Below are 15,497 nucleotides of genomic sequence, written 5' to 3' on the forward strand. Positions count from 1 at the left end.
ACGATTAATCGTTTCAGCTCTGCTAGTATTCAACCGTTTCAAAGAGAGAATTATCATTCAAAAGTGGAAAACGTTCAGGAAAGCAGCTCGAGTACTTACACTGAAAAGACAAATTAGATGAAAACTCATTAAGCGTCATTATATATAATCAAATTAAGATATGAGCACAATAGGACAGAACATGAATGCTGACTTTGGAATAAAAAAAAATCTGCTAAGAAATTTACTACATCATTGGTTTGCAACAATATACCAAACAGTGAAACTATAGACACAAACATTTAAAACTATGAATTTATTTTCTTCAACTCATCATGACAAGGAATGTTTAATTATACTTTTTTTTTTTTTTACAATTTACAAGAATTAAACCAAGTTCAAACAACAATCACAACAAAACATAAATTTAAATTATTAAATGGTGCAGTAAATTACACTGATTGTTTTTTTTAAAAGTCTGAAAATAAACCTATGTGTCTTCTACACATTCCCCAAGTCATCGTCTCCCTCCACCAGTCGACATGAGAGTTAAAGGTTTTAAGATCCTCTAAAACAAGCAAAGAAAGTGATCAAAGTGAAAACTAAACAAAACCTCTTGTGATAATGTAACAAACAGTTATGATCGCTTTGTTGGCCAACTTGTTTACAACAGATTTGGACACACCAACAGCATTACTGTTAACTAGGGGTGCACTGATCAACCGGGCTCAGACTTCCGTAGTTTTGGGTGACTGGCCGGTTGGGTCAGCCCGATATTTATGTGCGAGATTGACTTTCTAAACAAAAAAAATTTTTCACTTGTTTTTTAATTTAAAAAAAAATTGACATCAGCTAAAATCTGCATTTTAAAGATCGACAATTGGCCAGAAAAAAGACCGGCATCGGTGAACCTCTGCTGCCCGCACATCACAGGAATCTGATTAGTGGAAGTTTTAAGTCCAGTTTTGATGTTCACCGCTCTAAAAATGATTTGCCTTCCCACATAGATTTTCTAATTCACTTTGGCATTAGATATTAATAAATTGCTCTTTGGATTTTTGACGTCATCTTAAAAGAGGCTAGCTTGAGAATCCTGCTTCGCATCAGATTTTTCAGAATATTCTGCCGAAAAGCAACAGCAACAACAAAAACATTTAAGATGAACAGAATTTCATATTTGATGGTTCCAACATTCGGAGCTTCTGATTAGAGGTCGCAGTCAACAGCAGAGCTTCTTCTTCGTGAAGAACGCATGCACCGTCGGTACACCGTGTCTGATTGGAGCTGGCTAACATGCGGCACGCATGGATGCTGAATGCGTCACAAAGATTGCATACAGAGCGAGAAAAAAAAAAACAACTAAAAATGTCTTTATGGAAATTGCTGACTTTTTGATTTGATTTTTAGAGCTTTGAGACATCTGTAAGGTTCTACCTCCATGTTCTGTTGTGCTGAGTGTAACCTGGGCGCCGTCCTGTGATTTCTAGAGACGTATGCATGCAACTGCCAGGATTTCATACGGCACTGAAATCAGATTGTTTTGCACACAGGTTGCCCTGAAGTACGGACATTTGTAGGTTAAATCATCTAAGAATCCTGGAGACATACTCACTTTGAAAGTAGGTGTGGGCGTTTATCGTATCGTTTATCGTGATACATTTCTTATAAGAATTACAATAAATTCTAATTTATAAAGTTCAAAACCATCCGTATTGTTATTTTTTTCTTACTCCTTTCAATCAATGAATGCCAATAAATTTGAAAGTGTGACTAAATGCAGTTACCTACATTGTAGCAGGAGCAGTCCAGTCGTTTTTTAAAATGTACTTGGTCAGATGTAAAACACAATCTTCCTTGTGGTGCAGCGATTTTTACATCTGTTGATTTGACCGATTTTCTTCCCTGATAAATAATAGATTGAAATAGTTATACGCATCTGCAGATACCTTGAAACATGTTTTCGTACTAAATATGCACATCGACTCCATGGCGAAAGCAACGGAGGTTCTAAAGATGCTGACTGGAGCCGGTTATCGAGCGACACGGTCCGCAGCCAAGTGAGTCGCGTACCGACACAGGCTGAAGAGCCATGCAGAGAGGAAGAGCCCACGACTCCCAAAAGCAACGATTACAGATTACAGCTTGCAAAAAGCACTTGGGAACAAATTACAGCAACAAACAGATCCAGTTTTCAATGTCCTGGGGATGAAACGAAAATCGGTACAAGTATTTTTGGCCTCAATGATCACCGATAAAATTTTGAGGGGAAAGTGGGAAGTTTATAACCATGTGTGGGTGGGGTTTTATTTGCTGCAGGAGGGAATGGTGCGCTTTACAAAACAGACGGTAAGGTGTGAGGAAAAAAGCATCCATGTGAAAATGCTGAAGCAACGTCTCAGGTCGTCATCAGAGAAGGGAAAGTTAAGGCGCAAGTGAGTTATTATCCTAAGAACACTGCCAGATTAGTTACAAAACGGCTTAAGGACAACACAGTCAACGTGTTGGCATGGCAACCAGTTCTGTCAGGAGGAATGGAGCCAGAATTCCAGTAAAACTATTGTGGGAATTTTGTGGAAACGGCACAAAAGGTTTGACCCAAGTCATACAGTTTAATAAAAGCCAAAGTAAAATTATCTCCTAACTTTTTGACATTTTGGGGGACTTTTTTGTAAATAATTCTGGTATTCTGCACTTACCTAAATCAGTGTGAATCTGATTTAAACTGTATTGCTAGAATAGAGGCTGCAGTATTTTGTTTTACTGTACTGGATAAAATTGAGAGGGTAAAATTTTGACTTCTAGATATTCCATTTGTATACATAGTAATAAAAAAACCTGCGTGATGCTCACCTGGACTCAGAGATGCATTTGGTCCCCAGACACCGAGATGTAAAAGTGACACTTTGTCTTTCTGTTAGCTAAACCATCACCTTGTTCTCCTAAAGCATCCGTTTGGTTTTACAGTTAGCGGTCATGTTGAAGTTTCCTGTCAACAATCTGGGTTCAGTTCGGTCACTCAAGCACTGATCATCATCATCATCAAAAACAAAAAAGAAAGCAGCACATTCTGAACAATGTTTAAAACGGTAAAAGGAAGGACAGTTACAATGCTCAATGGTCAGATATTGTAGCAGATGAAGGCACTGAAAACACGTTTGAAGAAAAAAAAAAAAAATCGTCTTTAGACTCTGCCATGTTGGATCCATTACCAAATTTCTCCAGCATCAGAGATTCTTTACGGATTACGAAGAAGTGACATTTCGGATTCATGAGGCAAAAAGCTGGTGAGGTCTCCTTTGGTGCCGGACACTATCTGTCCTGGTTCTCCGCCCTGAGGCCAGAGTCCGAGGCGTCCTCTGAGGGGGTGTCCAGGACGGGGTTGACGAACCCTTCGAATTCGGCGTCGCCACCGTCCTCCGGGTGAGTGCTCACAAAATCGTTCTCCCACTCCAGAGCGTTGGAGTCCTCGGAGGCCGAGGTGGGCCCGCTGGTCACCTGTTTGCTGCCGGGCCGCAGGGCCGCCCGCAAGATGTCCTCCTCGGTCCGAGACCGCTCCCAGGCTGGAAGAGCTCGGTTGATTCCTGTGGAGGGAAGACGACGTTTTTAACTCCAACATCTACAAGTCTTTATTATTACTTTGAAGGGTTTGTGCAAGTTTCACCAACTCAAATTTAAGAGTTTTTAAGACCTTTATGATTGGAATTTAAGACTTACATCTCCACAGAAATGCACTGACGCCGTCTAGACAAGTGGCAACAAATGTGCAGTTATCCAGGACAGACGCAAAAAAACAACAACAAAAAAAACAAAACAAAAGAAGCTCTCTAGCTAGCTAGCAAGGACATGTTAGCAGCTAGTTAGCGGTAGCCTCAACTGTCTCCAGGATGCGTGGGACTCAAACTTTTGCCAGACAGAAAAGCCCCACGAGAAAAAAAAAATACACAGAATATGGTCAGGACAATGTTTAAAACCTTTGATTAACATATTGTCACCTTCCTAAAATACTGCCGCATGTCCTTTTTTATCAAAAGATATTTGACAAAGACACAAACAGTTTTGTCTGAAAAGTCGCTAAATAAAGCAACAAAGTTTGCTACGTTGGCTACAACGGGGTGATGGTTGTGAATCGGGAATGTGTAGACTGGACCTGACGGGCGGGTCTGTCAGTCAGCCTCCTCTATCGGCAGAGCAAATGGCGACAGTGGCTGATTAGCAAACGTTTGTGGAGAGAGATTAGATCAGTTTGCAGACCAGTGACATGTGGTCAGGGGAGGCAGAGCTTCACCTGTCATCATGGAAAATAATATATAATAATAAAATCATTTATATTGCTATTTTCACCCTGTGGTTTGTACTATAAAGTATCTATTTTTTACTTAGGTTAACCAATTCGATTTTTTCTTCAAAATCGCTGGATTTTCGCATTTTCCCATTCAAATGCTCAGGAGCGAAGCCGGTGAGGCAGCAGGAAGCTGAGCCTCACCTGGGATTGATCAACCTCTCACTAACTGCACTGGCTGCCATTCTATAGGAGCATGTTCGTCCTGTCTGTACGCCGGCAATAAAATGGCTAAAAAACATTTAATATATGGACTGATTTTTCATCATTTCTCTTATGTATATAATGTACAGTGTTTTTTGTCACTAACTGTGTTTGTATCATGTTTTGTGTGCGGAGGAGCGATCAGATCAGAAACGGCAGAGAACAGACTCGAGGTGAGGAAGGCAGTTCTCTTGCCTCATGGCAGGGGGCGCTCATGATCCGAGATATTGTGACTCCACAACTGCAGAGTAAGACACAGTGAGCTAGCCATACAGTAAATAAGTAAAGTACAGCGATATATTTGTTTTCTCCTCTCTTCCGACGTAAACATGGAAGACTACATGTCTACACTTAAACAGTTTTCTAAAGTGGATTTTCATTTGAAGCAGGAGATAATAACTAAAGGAAGACCAACACCGGAGCTGAAGGTTTTGCTTCGAGACAGTTTGGTGATTCTTAAACGGAGTAGAAAAGACATCCCAAGGATAGACTTGGCTTTGGATGAACGGATATTTTTGTGCAGAATTAGCGGTGCATGGATTTCATTGATAGATAAAAGGTAAAACATCAATGAGGTGTTTTTGTTTAGTTTTTTAATGAAATGTGCGTTTTGTGGGCTACAGTTTGTATGTTTAAATAATTCAGTAAAGTAGAAGCGGTAGCTAATCTACCACAGCAATTATTTATTAATTAAACATTAAGCGTAAAACGTACTAGAACAGACTAAATGTTCTGTTCTGTGTGCAAATTTCTTGAATGTTTTTTTGTGTTAAATCCTAAAACATGAAGTGGCATTGTTGTTAGTTGCTATGGCAACGAGTCTGCGTAGCTTGGTGAATACAGATCACTTTGCTGTGGATCATAGCACAAAATCAATATCTACATTTGTAAGTTTCACTGAGTTAACGCGGCTATGGATGACATGTAAAAGATTAGTCTTTTTGCCCCCCAGCGTTGTATGTATGTGCGAAATTTCCGTACGTTCAATAACATGGTGTCTAAGTCATAAGTCAGTGCCTCATTAGTAATGAACCTCACCGCACGTCACTGTTGCAGACATATTATATGGACCACTTCAGGGGTTTTCAATGCATAGTCAGCTGTTAAATACAGAAAATGCTGACAAAAAAATTATTATTCCGCTGTATTTTGGCACCCCTCCAGACACTGGTGCCAATTTTTGCACCAGTGTCTTTTACAAATTATTGGTAAGCTCCTACCACAAATGTTAATGATGTTAATTAGATGATACCTAAAATCAGACACATTTATCTTATTAATTAGCAAACTTTCACAGCAAAAAGATACCCCCATTTTAAGGTACCAGTGATTAAAACAGCAGATTAAGTGAAACTAAATACTAAAAGTCGACCCGTTACCTTCCTCATCCTCCCACTCTAAGTCGAGCGAGGTCCCGTCGTCGTTGGTGGAGCGGGTCTTAGTGGTGAAATCCCAGCTGTAGTCTGTGTTGGGCGTCACTGCGTTTGCTTCAGAGGGAAGTCCTGCAAACACACAGGCAGTGGCTACGCTGCGCAACGGCACATTTCTCTTCCAAAAATCAAAGCTATGAACTGGTTTTAGCACAGCATAGGTTTGAATCCAGCAAAAATCCATCACTCACTGTTGCTCCTGAAAGCATCCGACTGGGCTTTCACGTTCTGCAGGTAGACGTCAAAATCCTCCCCAGAGGCTTGTCTGTAAAAAAGCCGGGCAGACAATCACTACAACAGGACTTTAAAGAGGGCACAGAAGGAAAAAACACACACACACACACGCCCGCACACACACACAAATGTTCCTAAATAAAAATCTGCTGAACCTGGTTCTTGCAGAGAAGCAACTAGATGTGGACAGCTAAGTTAGTCAGTTTTTCAGTCCAAACAATTCTAGTTACAATCTGCTTATTAGTCAAGTTTCAGCAATTTGTTGTTGTTTTTTTGTTTTTGTCTCACTTGTTCCCATTTTCTTCTTTTTTGCTTTTTGAAGCTATACTTAGAACACTCTTAAGACCCAACAGAGCAAAATGTTAATTTTTGCCAATTTCCAACCAGCATTAAAATTTGATCAGGAGTGTACTTGGAAAAAGTTGTGAAATTATTCACAACAATTATTCACAACACCCCCTCACCCCAAAACAGTTTCTTAAGAGACAAGTCTGGACTTTTCCATCCAGTAAGTGAAACAGATAATTGCCCCTTCTATGTCAGTTTCACAATGGGAACCTTTTCAGAACCTTACGATCTCATTTGTGCCGCCAACAGAACTTCAAGGAACTCACTTTCTCTGCTGCGTCTCGGCGCCCGAGCCGTCTGCTTTCCCCCGCGTCCTCTGAGCGTACAGCTGGAGATAGAAAACAAGACAAAGAGCTCGCCGTTAGCAAAATGGAGAGGCAGGATTTACATGAAAACGTTTCAGAATGTCGGCCTCATGAAGACGGATGGAGAATAAAAAGCAAACAAACTTACATGTTCTTTAAGCAAGCTGAAAACCTTTAGACCGTAAAAGTAAGGGAGATAAATAAGGACAGGAAATTTTCTGCTTCAGCACCACTACGCTCGTCTTCATGAAGGTTTGTTCAAATCTGGCAAGCGCAGTTCCTAACAAAGTCAAAGATTTCCTGCTTACACTAATCAATAAAGCCTGTTTCCGCAGTATTAAAGACGGTTTCAGGAAGTGGTTTGTACATATTTGTGGAAGTAATTATTCATATATCATTTTGGAGAACCCTCAAGGTCCTGGAGCCTCTAATGTTTGGGTTTTATTTGCTCCCCATTGGGGGATATTCAGTCAACTTTTAAAGACATCCATAATCACTGCTATGGATGCAGATTCGAGGTTCAGTTGTACCTCGAATTGCCACCATCTGTTAAGCTGCACAGACTCCGTTAAACTGACAGGTTTCTTCAACTAAATAAAAGACAAAACTGAAATAATTATCTTTGTACCAGAAAAACGGACCTCTGAGATAAAGGAGACGCTCAGACCTTTTGGTTCTCTGGCAAAATCTCTCCATTAGGAACCTTGGCATAACCTTTGCTTCTGGTTTCACTTTGGATCCCAATATGAAGTCTTTGGTTCGTTCTTGTTTTCAGTCATCTACCAACTCGTGCTTTTGCTTCATCACAACTAAATTATTGCAAAGTACTTTCAACATCAAACGGTTGCAAGTTGTTCAAAAATGACAAAATCCTACAAGTTTTCACCCGTGACTCAAGCGTTGGCGTGACTACAATGGCTTCTGATCTATTTTAGAGTGCAGTTTAATATTCCTCTACTGACTCGGAGAGCTTCTCATGGAGAGTCACAAGGTTAGAGGGCTTTTTGCCTGGCAGGCCCCTGAGGTCCTGTGATCAGGAACCTGCTGACGGTTCTCCATACAAGACGAAGACAAAAGAAAACAGCATTGTGTTCAGTGGCACCGACACTCTGGAACCCTCTTCCCTTTGGTTTGAGATCAGTGGACCCTCTGGACTTTTAAAAATACATTTTTAAAATCAGCATTTTCTTCATTTCTCTTATGCTTCAAAGTATTGCCAAGCATTTTGTGATTTGACACCTTGAAATGTATATATAGTTTTACTTACTTAAGGTACAGCAAGTTTATTTGTGCGGCACATTTACAGCAACAGGAGCAGCTGAAGCTGTTGGGAGATTTTAGGCAAACTGTGCCTTGAGTTTCTCTAGCTGTTGCATCAGTCATTTAATCCTTGCAGCACGTTTCAGCTGATAGAAGTCTGACTTTGTAACTGTCTTCATGTGACTCTGAAGGCTCAGGTTAGAGTCCATCACCGCACCAAACCAGATTTAGAGTCTGTTCAGTGATTTCTAACTGTGCGTCAACTTCTTGTCCACTCCTCTTTAGGTGCAAAAGAATTAATTACTCCAGTTTTGTTTCTGTTCAGCTGAAGAAAGTTATGGCACATTCACGCTTTGATTTGTTCCTTGAATGGGTTCGTGTTCACCTGGTGACACCGTAATGTAGAGCTATGTATCATCTGTGTAGTATAACTAATCTTATCCACTGTTATAACCTGTAGATATTAGAAGGGAGAGGCACGAGGGACTGAACCCTGGGGAACCCCACATGTGACTCCTGTCTGTTCTGATGAAAAGTTACCTACTGACACAAAGAAGGCCCTGTTGTTTAGATAAGACCAGTCTATCTAAACCAGTCAAATTCTCCAGTCACTTCAATAATGTGTCATGATCAACAGATACATTACGACCAACAGCGTCGAATGATGCACTCTGTACAAATAAAACAATCTGAACTCTAAAAGACAACGCTCTGCTTATCAAAGGGTATCTGGATCATTACTTACAACAAATTTACTGTACAATAATACCATAAACCCCAGTAGATCACACGCGTAGCCCTGAATTCAATGTTTTTGTCCATCAACTGCAAGATACACTGCAAAAACACAAAATTGTACCAAGTATTTATTTTCTAGTTTCCAGTTCAAATATCTTAGTACACTTGAAATAAGAAAAGAAAATGTTTAAGTAACTTTCCAGAATGATAAAGGTGTTTAAGTCAATAATTCCTTAATATTAATAAAAAATAAGAAGTACCAGTTCCACTGGCAGATTATTTCAGCAATAAGATATTTTCCCCCATGTCATAAGTGAAATAATCTGGCACTTTTTCATCAATATTAAGAAATTATTGACTTATGTGTTGATAATAAATTACTTTAAGTTAAAGTTAAGTTTACTTTAAGTTAATTTATAACCAATTATTTGAGGAGAACTGAACTGTAACCATGCAGATGAAATATTCATTGCCCCAACACAACAAACAGGCTGATCAGAACAAAAGAAAAAACACACACGGCTAAAACGAAAAAGAAAGAACAACACACAAACGAGAAGGAAAAGGAGGAGTTTAAAAGCCAGGACGGCCCACCTAGAGGGACACCGGGTCAGAGGAGACGCCGTAAGGTAAACTAGCAGAAGGGAGCGCTCAGTGCCGCCTCACCTCCTTCATTTTTCGTTCACGAGCCAGCCTGGCGGCCTCGCGCTGGGCGGCATTTCTAGCCTCCTCTTCTAGCCTTAACTTCTCCTCCTGTGCCTCTAACTGAGCAGAAATAAACAAAATTAAACAAACACAAAACACAAAGTTAACAAAACAGAAAACAAAGCGATGCTGCAAATAATAATAAAAATAATAGCCAAAAACAAAGACTAAAAGCACAAAAAAAAAAAAAAAAAAACCGGGAGCTGGAACTCTCAAGAAATAAAGCATCATGTCTCACCTCAACTTGGAGCTTTTGGTCAATGAGGACTTGTTTGTCAGAGATAGCAGCGTAGTGGTGTTCTCTGAGGTGACTGAGCTCATCTTCATTGATGGGCCTGCAAATAAAAAAAAACAACATCACAGTTTTAATATTGGTGAGTTCGTTTTCTTTTTTTTTTTTTGGATTCGGACCCGACTGCTTACCTTGGACAGGGCTTTGGGCTCTCAGCCTGAAACGTAAACAGTCACAGTATTTTTAGTCACTTTTAAAACTCTAGTGTAAAAAACTGGATCAGTGTTATTTTCTTTAATTCATCATGAAAGGAGAATAACAATCAGGATAACGATGACAATGTGAAAGTAAAAGTCCCCTCAGACTGCCTGTATGGAAAATGCTAAGTTATATATATTTATCAATATATTATTATTTGTATTTTTTTTCTTCTTTCTTTCTTCCCTCTTCCAGTAATATCTATGTGTGATTGTAGTCACACTTCTAGTTTTAAGGTATTTTTTCTCCGGTAGCCAAGCAATGACATGTCTTTGCCAAATTTATAATAATTTATTCAACTTAAACACTCTTTTGCAATGAAATTACTTCCCAAGTAGCAAAACTGTGAGTAAAACAACAACAAATTAACATATTTTATTGGGATTTTATGTCAAACACAAATATAAATTTTCCTTTTATAAAAATACAAAAACTGTGGCATGTATTTGTTTTCAGGCACCCAAATTAATTCCAACCAACTTCCTAATTAATTCCAAGCCTTCCTCCACATTCTGCCGTTCAGAAGTTGGAAATCAGAAGAAAAACCACAACTGTAAGAAAGTCATGAGAGTTTCCACAAGGACTTTACATAAAAATCACAAAAATTACGGCCAACTCTGAGCATCCTCCTTTCCGAGACTGTCATAAAAACTCAGAGTGTATTCAGTCGGAGGCTTCTTCCAATTCGCTGCAACACAAACAGCTACAGGATATCGCAGCCATCACCATCTACAGTAACTCTCGGAAAAGTCTTGAACAATTTGAGTCACAACAACATATAATATCCCTTTGGAATCGATAAAGTATTTTTGATTTTGAACTGACTTGACTTTGTGTTTGTTTATCATAAATTCCACAATTAAAAGTTTGTGGTTGGGAGGTGAAAAAATGTGAAGGGACATTGAATACTTTTTGTGAGACTGAGAATTAAAAAATAAATTTAAAAATCTGACTTACCTCGTCACTTTCTACCAGATTTTCAAACTGGAAAAATTAAAGAAAGAAAGAAAAAAAAAAGACAATCAAAGTAAACTTGGGTTGAATATTCACAGTTCAAAAGGACAAAATTAACCAAGTCCATAAGTCATACCTCTATTGTGTAATGCTCTCCTGTAGTAGAACTTCGAAAGTACTTTGACCTGAAACATATTTAGAGGAATATATCATGTTTTGATAAAGCTAAGGCAAACAGATTTGCAACACAAATCAGTTATTTTTGGTCATTTAAAGCTTTCATTAAATGACTGTCTAATCATACCTGCAAGTAGAGGCTTGCAACAGAAACAAGAATATGACATAAAACTATCATTATATAAGCTCTATAATGAGACAGAGGGGTAAATGAGTAGGAGGGAAGCTGTGTAGAAGGCGGCATGGGGCTAAAACATCAATTATTTACACTCAGTTTGGTGACAGAGCAGCCTGAACGCAACACAAGGAACAACCAAGTGATAGTTTGTGCGTTGAAGACGAAATTAAAGCGCAAAAAAACATGTAAAAGTTCAGAATTGCTTTGGGAAAGGGAACGTGTTCGAATACATTCAAGCTAGACTAGCGTGAATGTATTTGTGACTAAGCTGTCAACAATAATGTGGGGTGGGGTCTTCATTCCCCCTGAGACCGACCGGCCGGCTGCAGGTTAAACCCCAAACAAACAGCACAAACTGACCGGCCTTTATGTTAAACCGAGTCCTACTTCCGGTGGCGACACAGACGGAGCAGCACTGAAGCCTTCCTCCACATTCTGCCGTGTCACTTATAGACTAAAAACCTTAGCTGCGTTATCAGTAACCGGATACACTGGGTCAGGGATGCTGTCAGGCTAGTTAGCTCGGCTAGCTAACTACTAGCCTCACTTTACGTACCCGCCTCCTCTCTGGATCCTGTTGGCTTCCCTCCTGAAGAACCCCACGCAGTAAGCCCAGCAGTTACCCATCTCATTGTCAGGAATGACCGGAGTCTGGGGGTCCAGCTAGCACTCTCCTGGAAGCTGCTGGTGCATCACAACAGGCGGCGACATCATCATCATCATCAGGTCCAGTCTTCTGATCCAACCACTTCCTCATCCTCCTTCCTCTATGGCTGCTAACTCACCATGCATGGAGGAAACACCACCACCTGCTGTTCCACCTAGAAAAAACAAACAAACAAACAAAAAAAAACAAGTTAAGGCACCCAGATTCTTTACATTTTCTACCCAGTTACCAGGGGCGCAACTATATACTTTCTGGGTGTATGTGAACACATCATCTCCCCCACCGCCCAGGTTTAATATGTCCATACAGCTCTCCCTTATTCATGCACTCATAAAATACAGTAATTCTGTTATGGACTTTCTCCAGCAGAATTTCAACTGGGCCAATCAAAAAACAGATGTAAAAGTTGTGAACGACGACATCTGTAGTTTCAGCAATGGTAACGGAGGAAGTGTGAAGCCTTTCAGTCCGTGTATTGGCCACGTTCCCATGGCTGGTTCAGCTCTGTATTTCTCCCTTTGAAGTGGGGGGAGGGGGGGGGGTATTTACAGCAATGGGAATTTCCGGTAAGCTTCATAGCCTCCACAAGGTTTGCCCGTACATCACAGGCAAATATTAGATGTTGGGTAAAGTTTAAAGCTTCAACAGAGTCCACACCTCCAGAGAAACGATACTGAGAAGCATTTCTGAACATCATTTGTGAAACTATATTGAGAGTTATCATTTCTCAATAGCCAAGAGTTTACCTAGTAATTGGTGTTACTTTATAAAAAAAGAACCAACACAAAAATAGCAGCCCAAATCATCACTGATTGTGTGAACTCTGCACATACTTCAAGCAACATGGATTCTGCACCTCTCTTCTCTTGCTCCAGTCTCTGGGACTTTGACTTTTAAATGAAATGCAAACTTTAATTTAAAGGAAGATTTGGGACCACTGAGTAACGGCCTAGACTGCAGGTAAGAGATATCCCTGATGTTGGAGTTGGGGATATGAACTTGCAGCAATGCTTTATAGCATAAAACACTGCATTTCTGATATTCTTTGCCCTTTTTTTAGCAATTCATTCAATTTGTTTACTAAAAATATAATTTTACCGCTTTTTGTATAACAAAAGGAACAGTTTAAATTTCCTTCTTCTCATGCTCCTGCTCTACATTCATGACGCGCCTCCTTTTCAACTTATCTGAGAATTCAAAGTTTAAAGGTATTTGAAATTATGATTTCCGGTGACCAGTGAATCATTTCCTGTGGTTGACCGGTCCTCACTAATGCAGAAGAAACACTCATCTAAGCATAAGCCTGTGAAAAAGACTCCAGGATGGGAAGATGATTACTTTGAAAACTATGTCATTACATATGGGAACTGGATGAACGACTTGGGGCCAGTACTTAGAAAAATTGAGCCAGAATTCATACCGTGGGTCCTCAAGAAAGAACCAACCTGTGAGACACTGGATGCAACACAAACTGAGACAGTCAGCACCCCTCCCGACCCCATTAGTGGCAAAAGTGTAAGAAAATGGATGGATAGTTATATTTTAGACTATTATAAAAAGCCAGTATGCACTGTTTAATGTAATAGGTTTAATTAGGATAGTTGTGTGTGTATTGTTCTTGACCTGTTGGGGTGTGATAGCACAGTAAAATGTTTGGTAAAATTAAAAGAAACATTTCTTACAAATTTACAGAGAGGTGTTGCATCAAATAAACACAGTGCTAATGATATGCAGCATGATTTCTAAACCTTTTGCTTTCTAGCATAGCTTTGAAGTTCGGCAACAAAAGTAAAATCCTAACATTAAAGGATAGATTTGTAAGATATATAACATCAAAAGAATCCAACAGTCAGTATCACTTTCTTAAAAAAAAAAAAAAAAAAAGACATTCTTTCTCTGGTACTGTAAAAATAATTCCTCCGCATCACTTCCTGTTGCTTTTTTCACTCCGTGTCGTCCAAGCCAAAGAGGTAATCGTTGATGTCGTCCTCGGCGGGCTTGTTGTCCACATCGGCGACCTCGACTTTCTTCACAGCAGGCATGCATCTAGGCATGAGCTTCTTCCCACTCTGGGAAAAAAGAACAAAAAAAAAAAAAAAACGTGACTCCATCTGTCTCTGTCTCTAAAAGGATTTCGATGTCGCTGCAGTAATACTCTGACTAATCAGAGGAATCAGACGTACAATTTTCTTGGAGTCAGCCAAGGATCTCTCCAGATACCTCTTCATCCGTTCCTTTTGTTTCTCTCTCTGCTCCATCAGCTTTTCCTCACGCATCCTGAGTCACAGTATGAGGACAGGGAGGCTGAATAAACCCTTGTCTTGCCCGTTTCATTACACCTCATATTCTCAGTGATACCTGCTCCTCTTCTCGCTGTCCTTGACCTTTTTAACCACCGCCAGTCTCTCCACTGGCATGCCTTCGAGGCTCTGCAGCAGCGAGAAGACGCGACTTTCGATTTTTGCCACCTTCTGCAAGGTGCTGAGGTCGGTGATCCTGTTTTCCACACAGGCGCTGTAAACCTCTGTCACCTTTTCATCAAGGGCGTCCAACATCTCGTCCTGGAAATAAAAAAAAAACACCAAGAGTTTAAATATTTAAATGTTCCGCCAACGACAAACAATTGGTATTTTAGTAGCTCAGTGTTTTCAGAGTCTGATGAAACTGCAGACGATTGTTCATGTTTTTCATTCAGTCAATTGCACAAAAGTTCCTCAACAAAATGACCAAAGAGTTCAAGTATTTTTAGATTTATTTTACTTCTTATTAGAAAATATGTGCTTTTTCCACTACAAAAACACAAAATCTTATAAAGTATTTTTTGGTCTAATTTCTGATGCAAATATTTTAATGCACTTGGAATAAGACAAATTACAAAGTATTTAGTAGTAGATATTTATAAAAAAACAAAGAGTTTTGTCAATGAACTAAACATGGCTCTTTGTAAAGGTTTCTCACCAAGATGAATACTCTTGTGTACATTTGTAAAAAAGAAAAAGTTACAAGCAGATGTTGGAAGACGATTTAATGCCACATCTGATATTAAAAACCCGTAAGCTGTGTCCAAGGAGAACAAGAAAAGACAAACTGCTATATGCAAAATTTTGAGTTTTCCTGGATTTCGCTGAATTTTACAACTGCTCCGGATCAAACCTACAGAAAGAAGAAATTATTATTTTCCCCCTACAGTGAACACCCGAATACAGAACAGAAAATTCCCCTGTTCCTTTTTCTTTTTGTTACTTTCTCATTCTTCACAGCTCTTCACTCTGAAATATGCATGCAAATATGAGTGCAGACTCTCCAGAAAAGGGGTCAGATATGCATATTTAGTGTCCTTACTTGGTCCTGTGAGCTCAGTGAAACATGAAGCTGGACCATCTGTTCGAGCTTCGTGCCTCTCGCCTTCTCTTTGTCAAGTTTCTGGTTCAGCTCTTTAATCTGTAGGGCTATCTTCTCCTCCTCGTTTTCACTTCACACACACACACA

At 39.7% G+C, this 15,497-nt stretch overlaps 2 protein-coding genes across 5 annotated transcripts in view; both read right to left on the reverse strand.

The window, feature by feature from the left end:
* Window positions 1-281: 281 nt before the first annotated feature.
* Window positions 282-12,170, reverse strand: ap1ar (adaptor related protein complex 1 associated regulatory protein). Of its 2 annotated transcripts, XM_015049579.1 has the most exons (10): window positions 11,898-12,168; window positions 11,123-11,171; window positions 10,990-11,016; window positions 9,966-9,991; window positions 9,781-9,877; window positions 9,504-9,602; window positions 6,801-6,862; window positions 6,144-6,217; window positions 5,902-6,024; window positions 282-3,560 (listed from the first exon to the last, which is right to left on the reverse strand). In XM_015049579.1, exons 1-10 carry the CDS (start codon window positions 11,966-11,968, stop codon window positions 3,289-3,291), a joined length of 900 nt encoding a protein of 299 aa, XP_014905065.1. In that variant the 5' UTR covers window positions 11,969-12,168; the 3' UTR covers window positions 282-3,288. The 2 variants fall into 2 exon arrangements, with proteins under 2 accessions (XP_014905065.1, XP_014905066.1); XM_015049580.1 differs by lacking the exon at window positions 9,504-9,602 and having other exon boundaries at window positions 11,898-12,170.
* Window positions 12,171-13,581: 1,411 nt separating this feature from the next.
* Window positions 13,582-15,497, reverse strand: part of LOC106957963 (coiled-coil domain-containing protein 37-like) — an 11,343-nt gene continuing 9,427 nt past the window's right edge. For all 3 annotated transcript variants that reach the window (XM_015049577.1, XM_015049576.1, XM_015049578.1), the window contains exons 14-17: window positions 15,351-15,480; window positions 14,367-14,569; window positions 14,192-14,285; window positions 13,582-14,077 (exon numbers count right to left, since the gene is read on the reverse strand). In XM_015049577.1, the coding sequence (XP_014905063.1) occupies window positions 13,952-14,077; window positions 14,192-14,285; window positions 14,367-14,569; window positions 15,351-15,480 (553 nt within the window). In that variant the 3' untranslated portion in view covers window positions 13,582-13,951. The remainder of the gene's footprint in view (window positions 14,078-14,191; window positions 14,286-14,366; window positions 14,570-15,350; window positions 15,481-15,497) is intronic.

The sequence above is a fragment of the Poecilia latipinna genome, unplaced genomic scaffold (assembly GCF_001443285.1).
Source record: "Poecilia latipinna isolate Pla-1442-1.1 unplaced genomic scaffold, P_latipinna-1.0 Scaffold951, whole genome shotgun sequence".
Taxonomy (NCBI): Eukaryota; Metazoa; Chordata; class Actinopteri; order Cyprinodontiformes; family Poeciliidae; genus Poecilia; species Poecilia latipinna.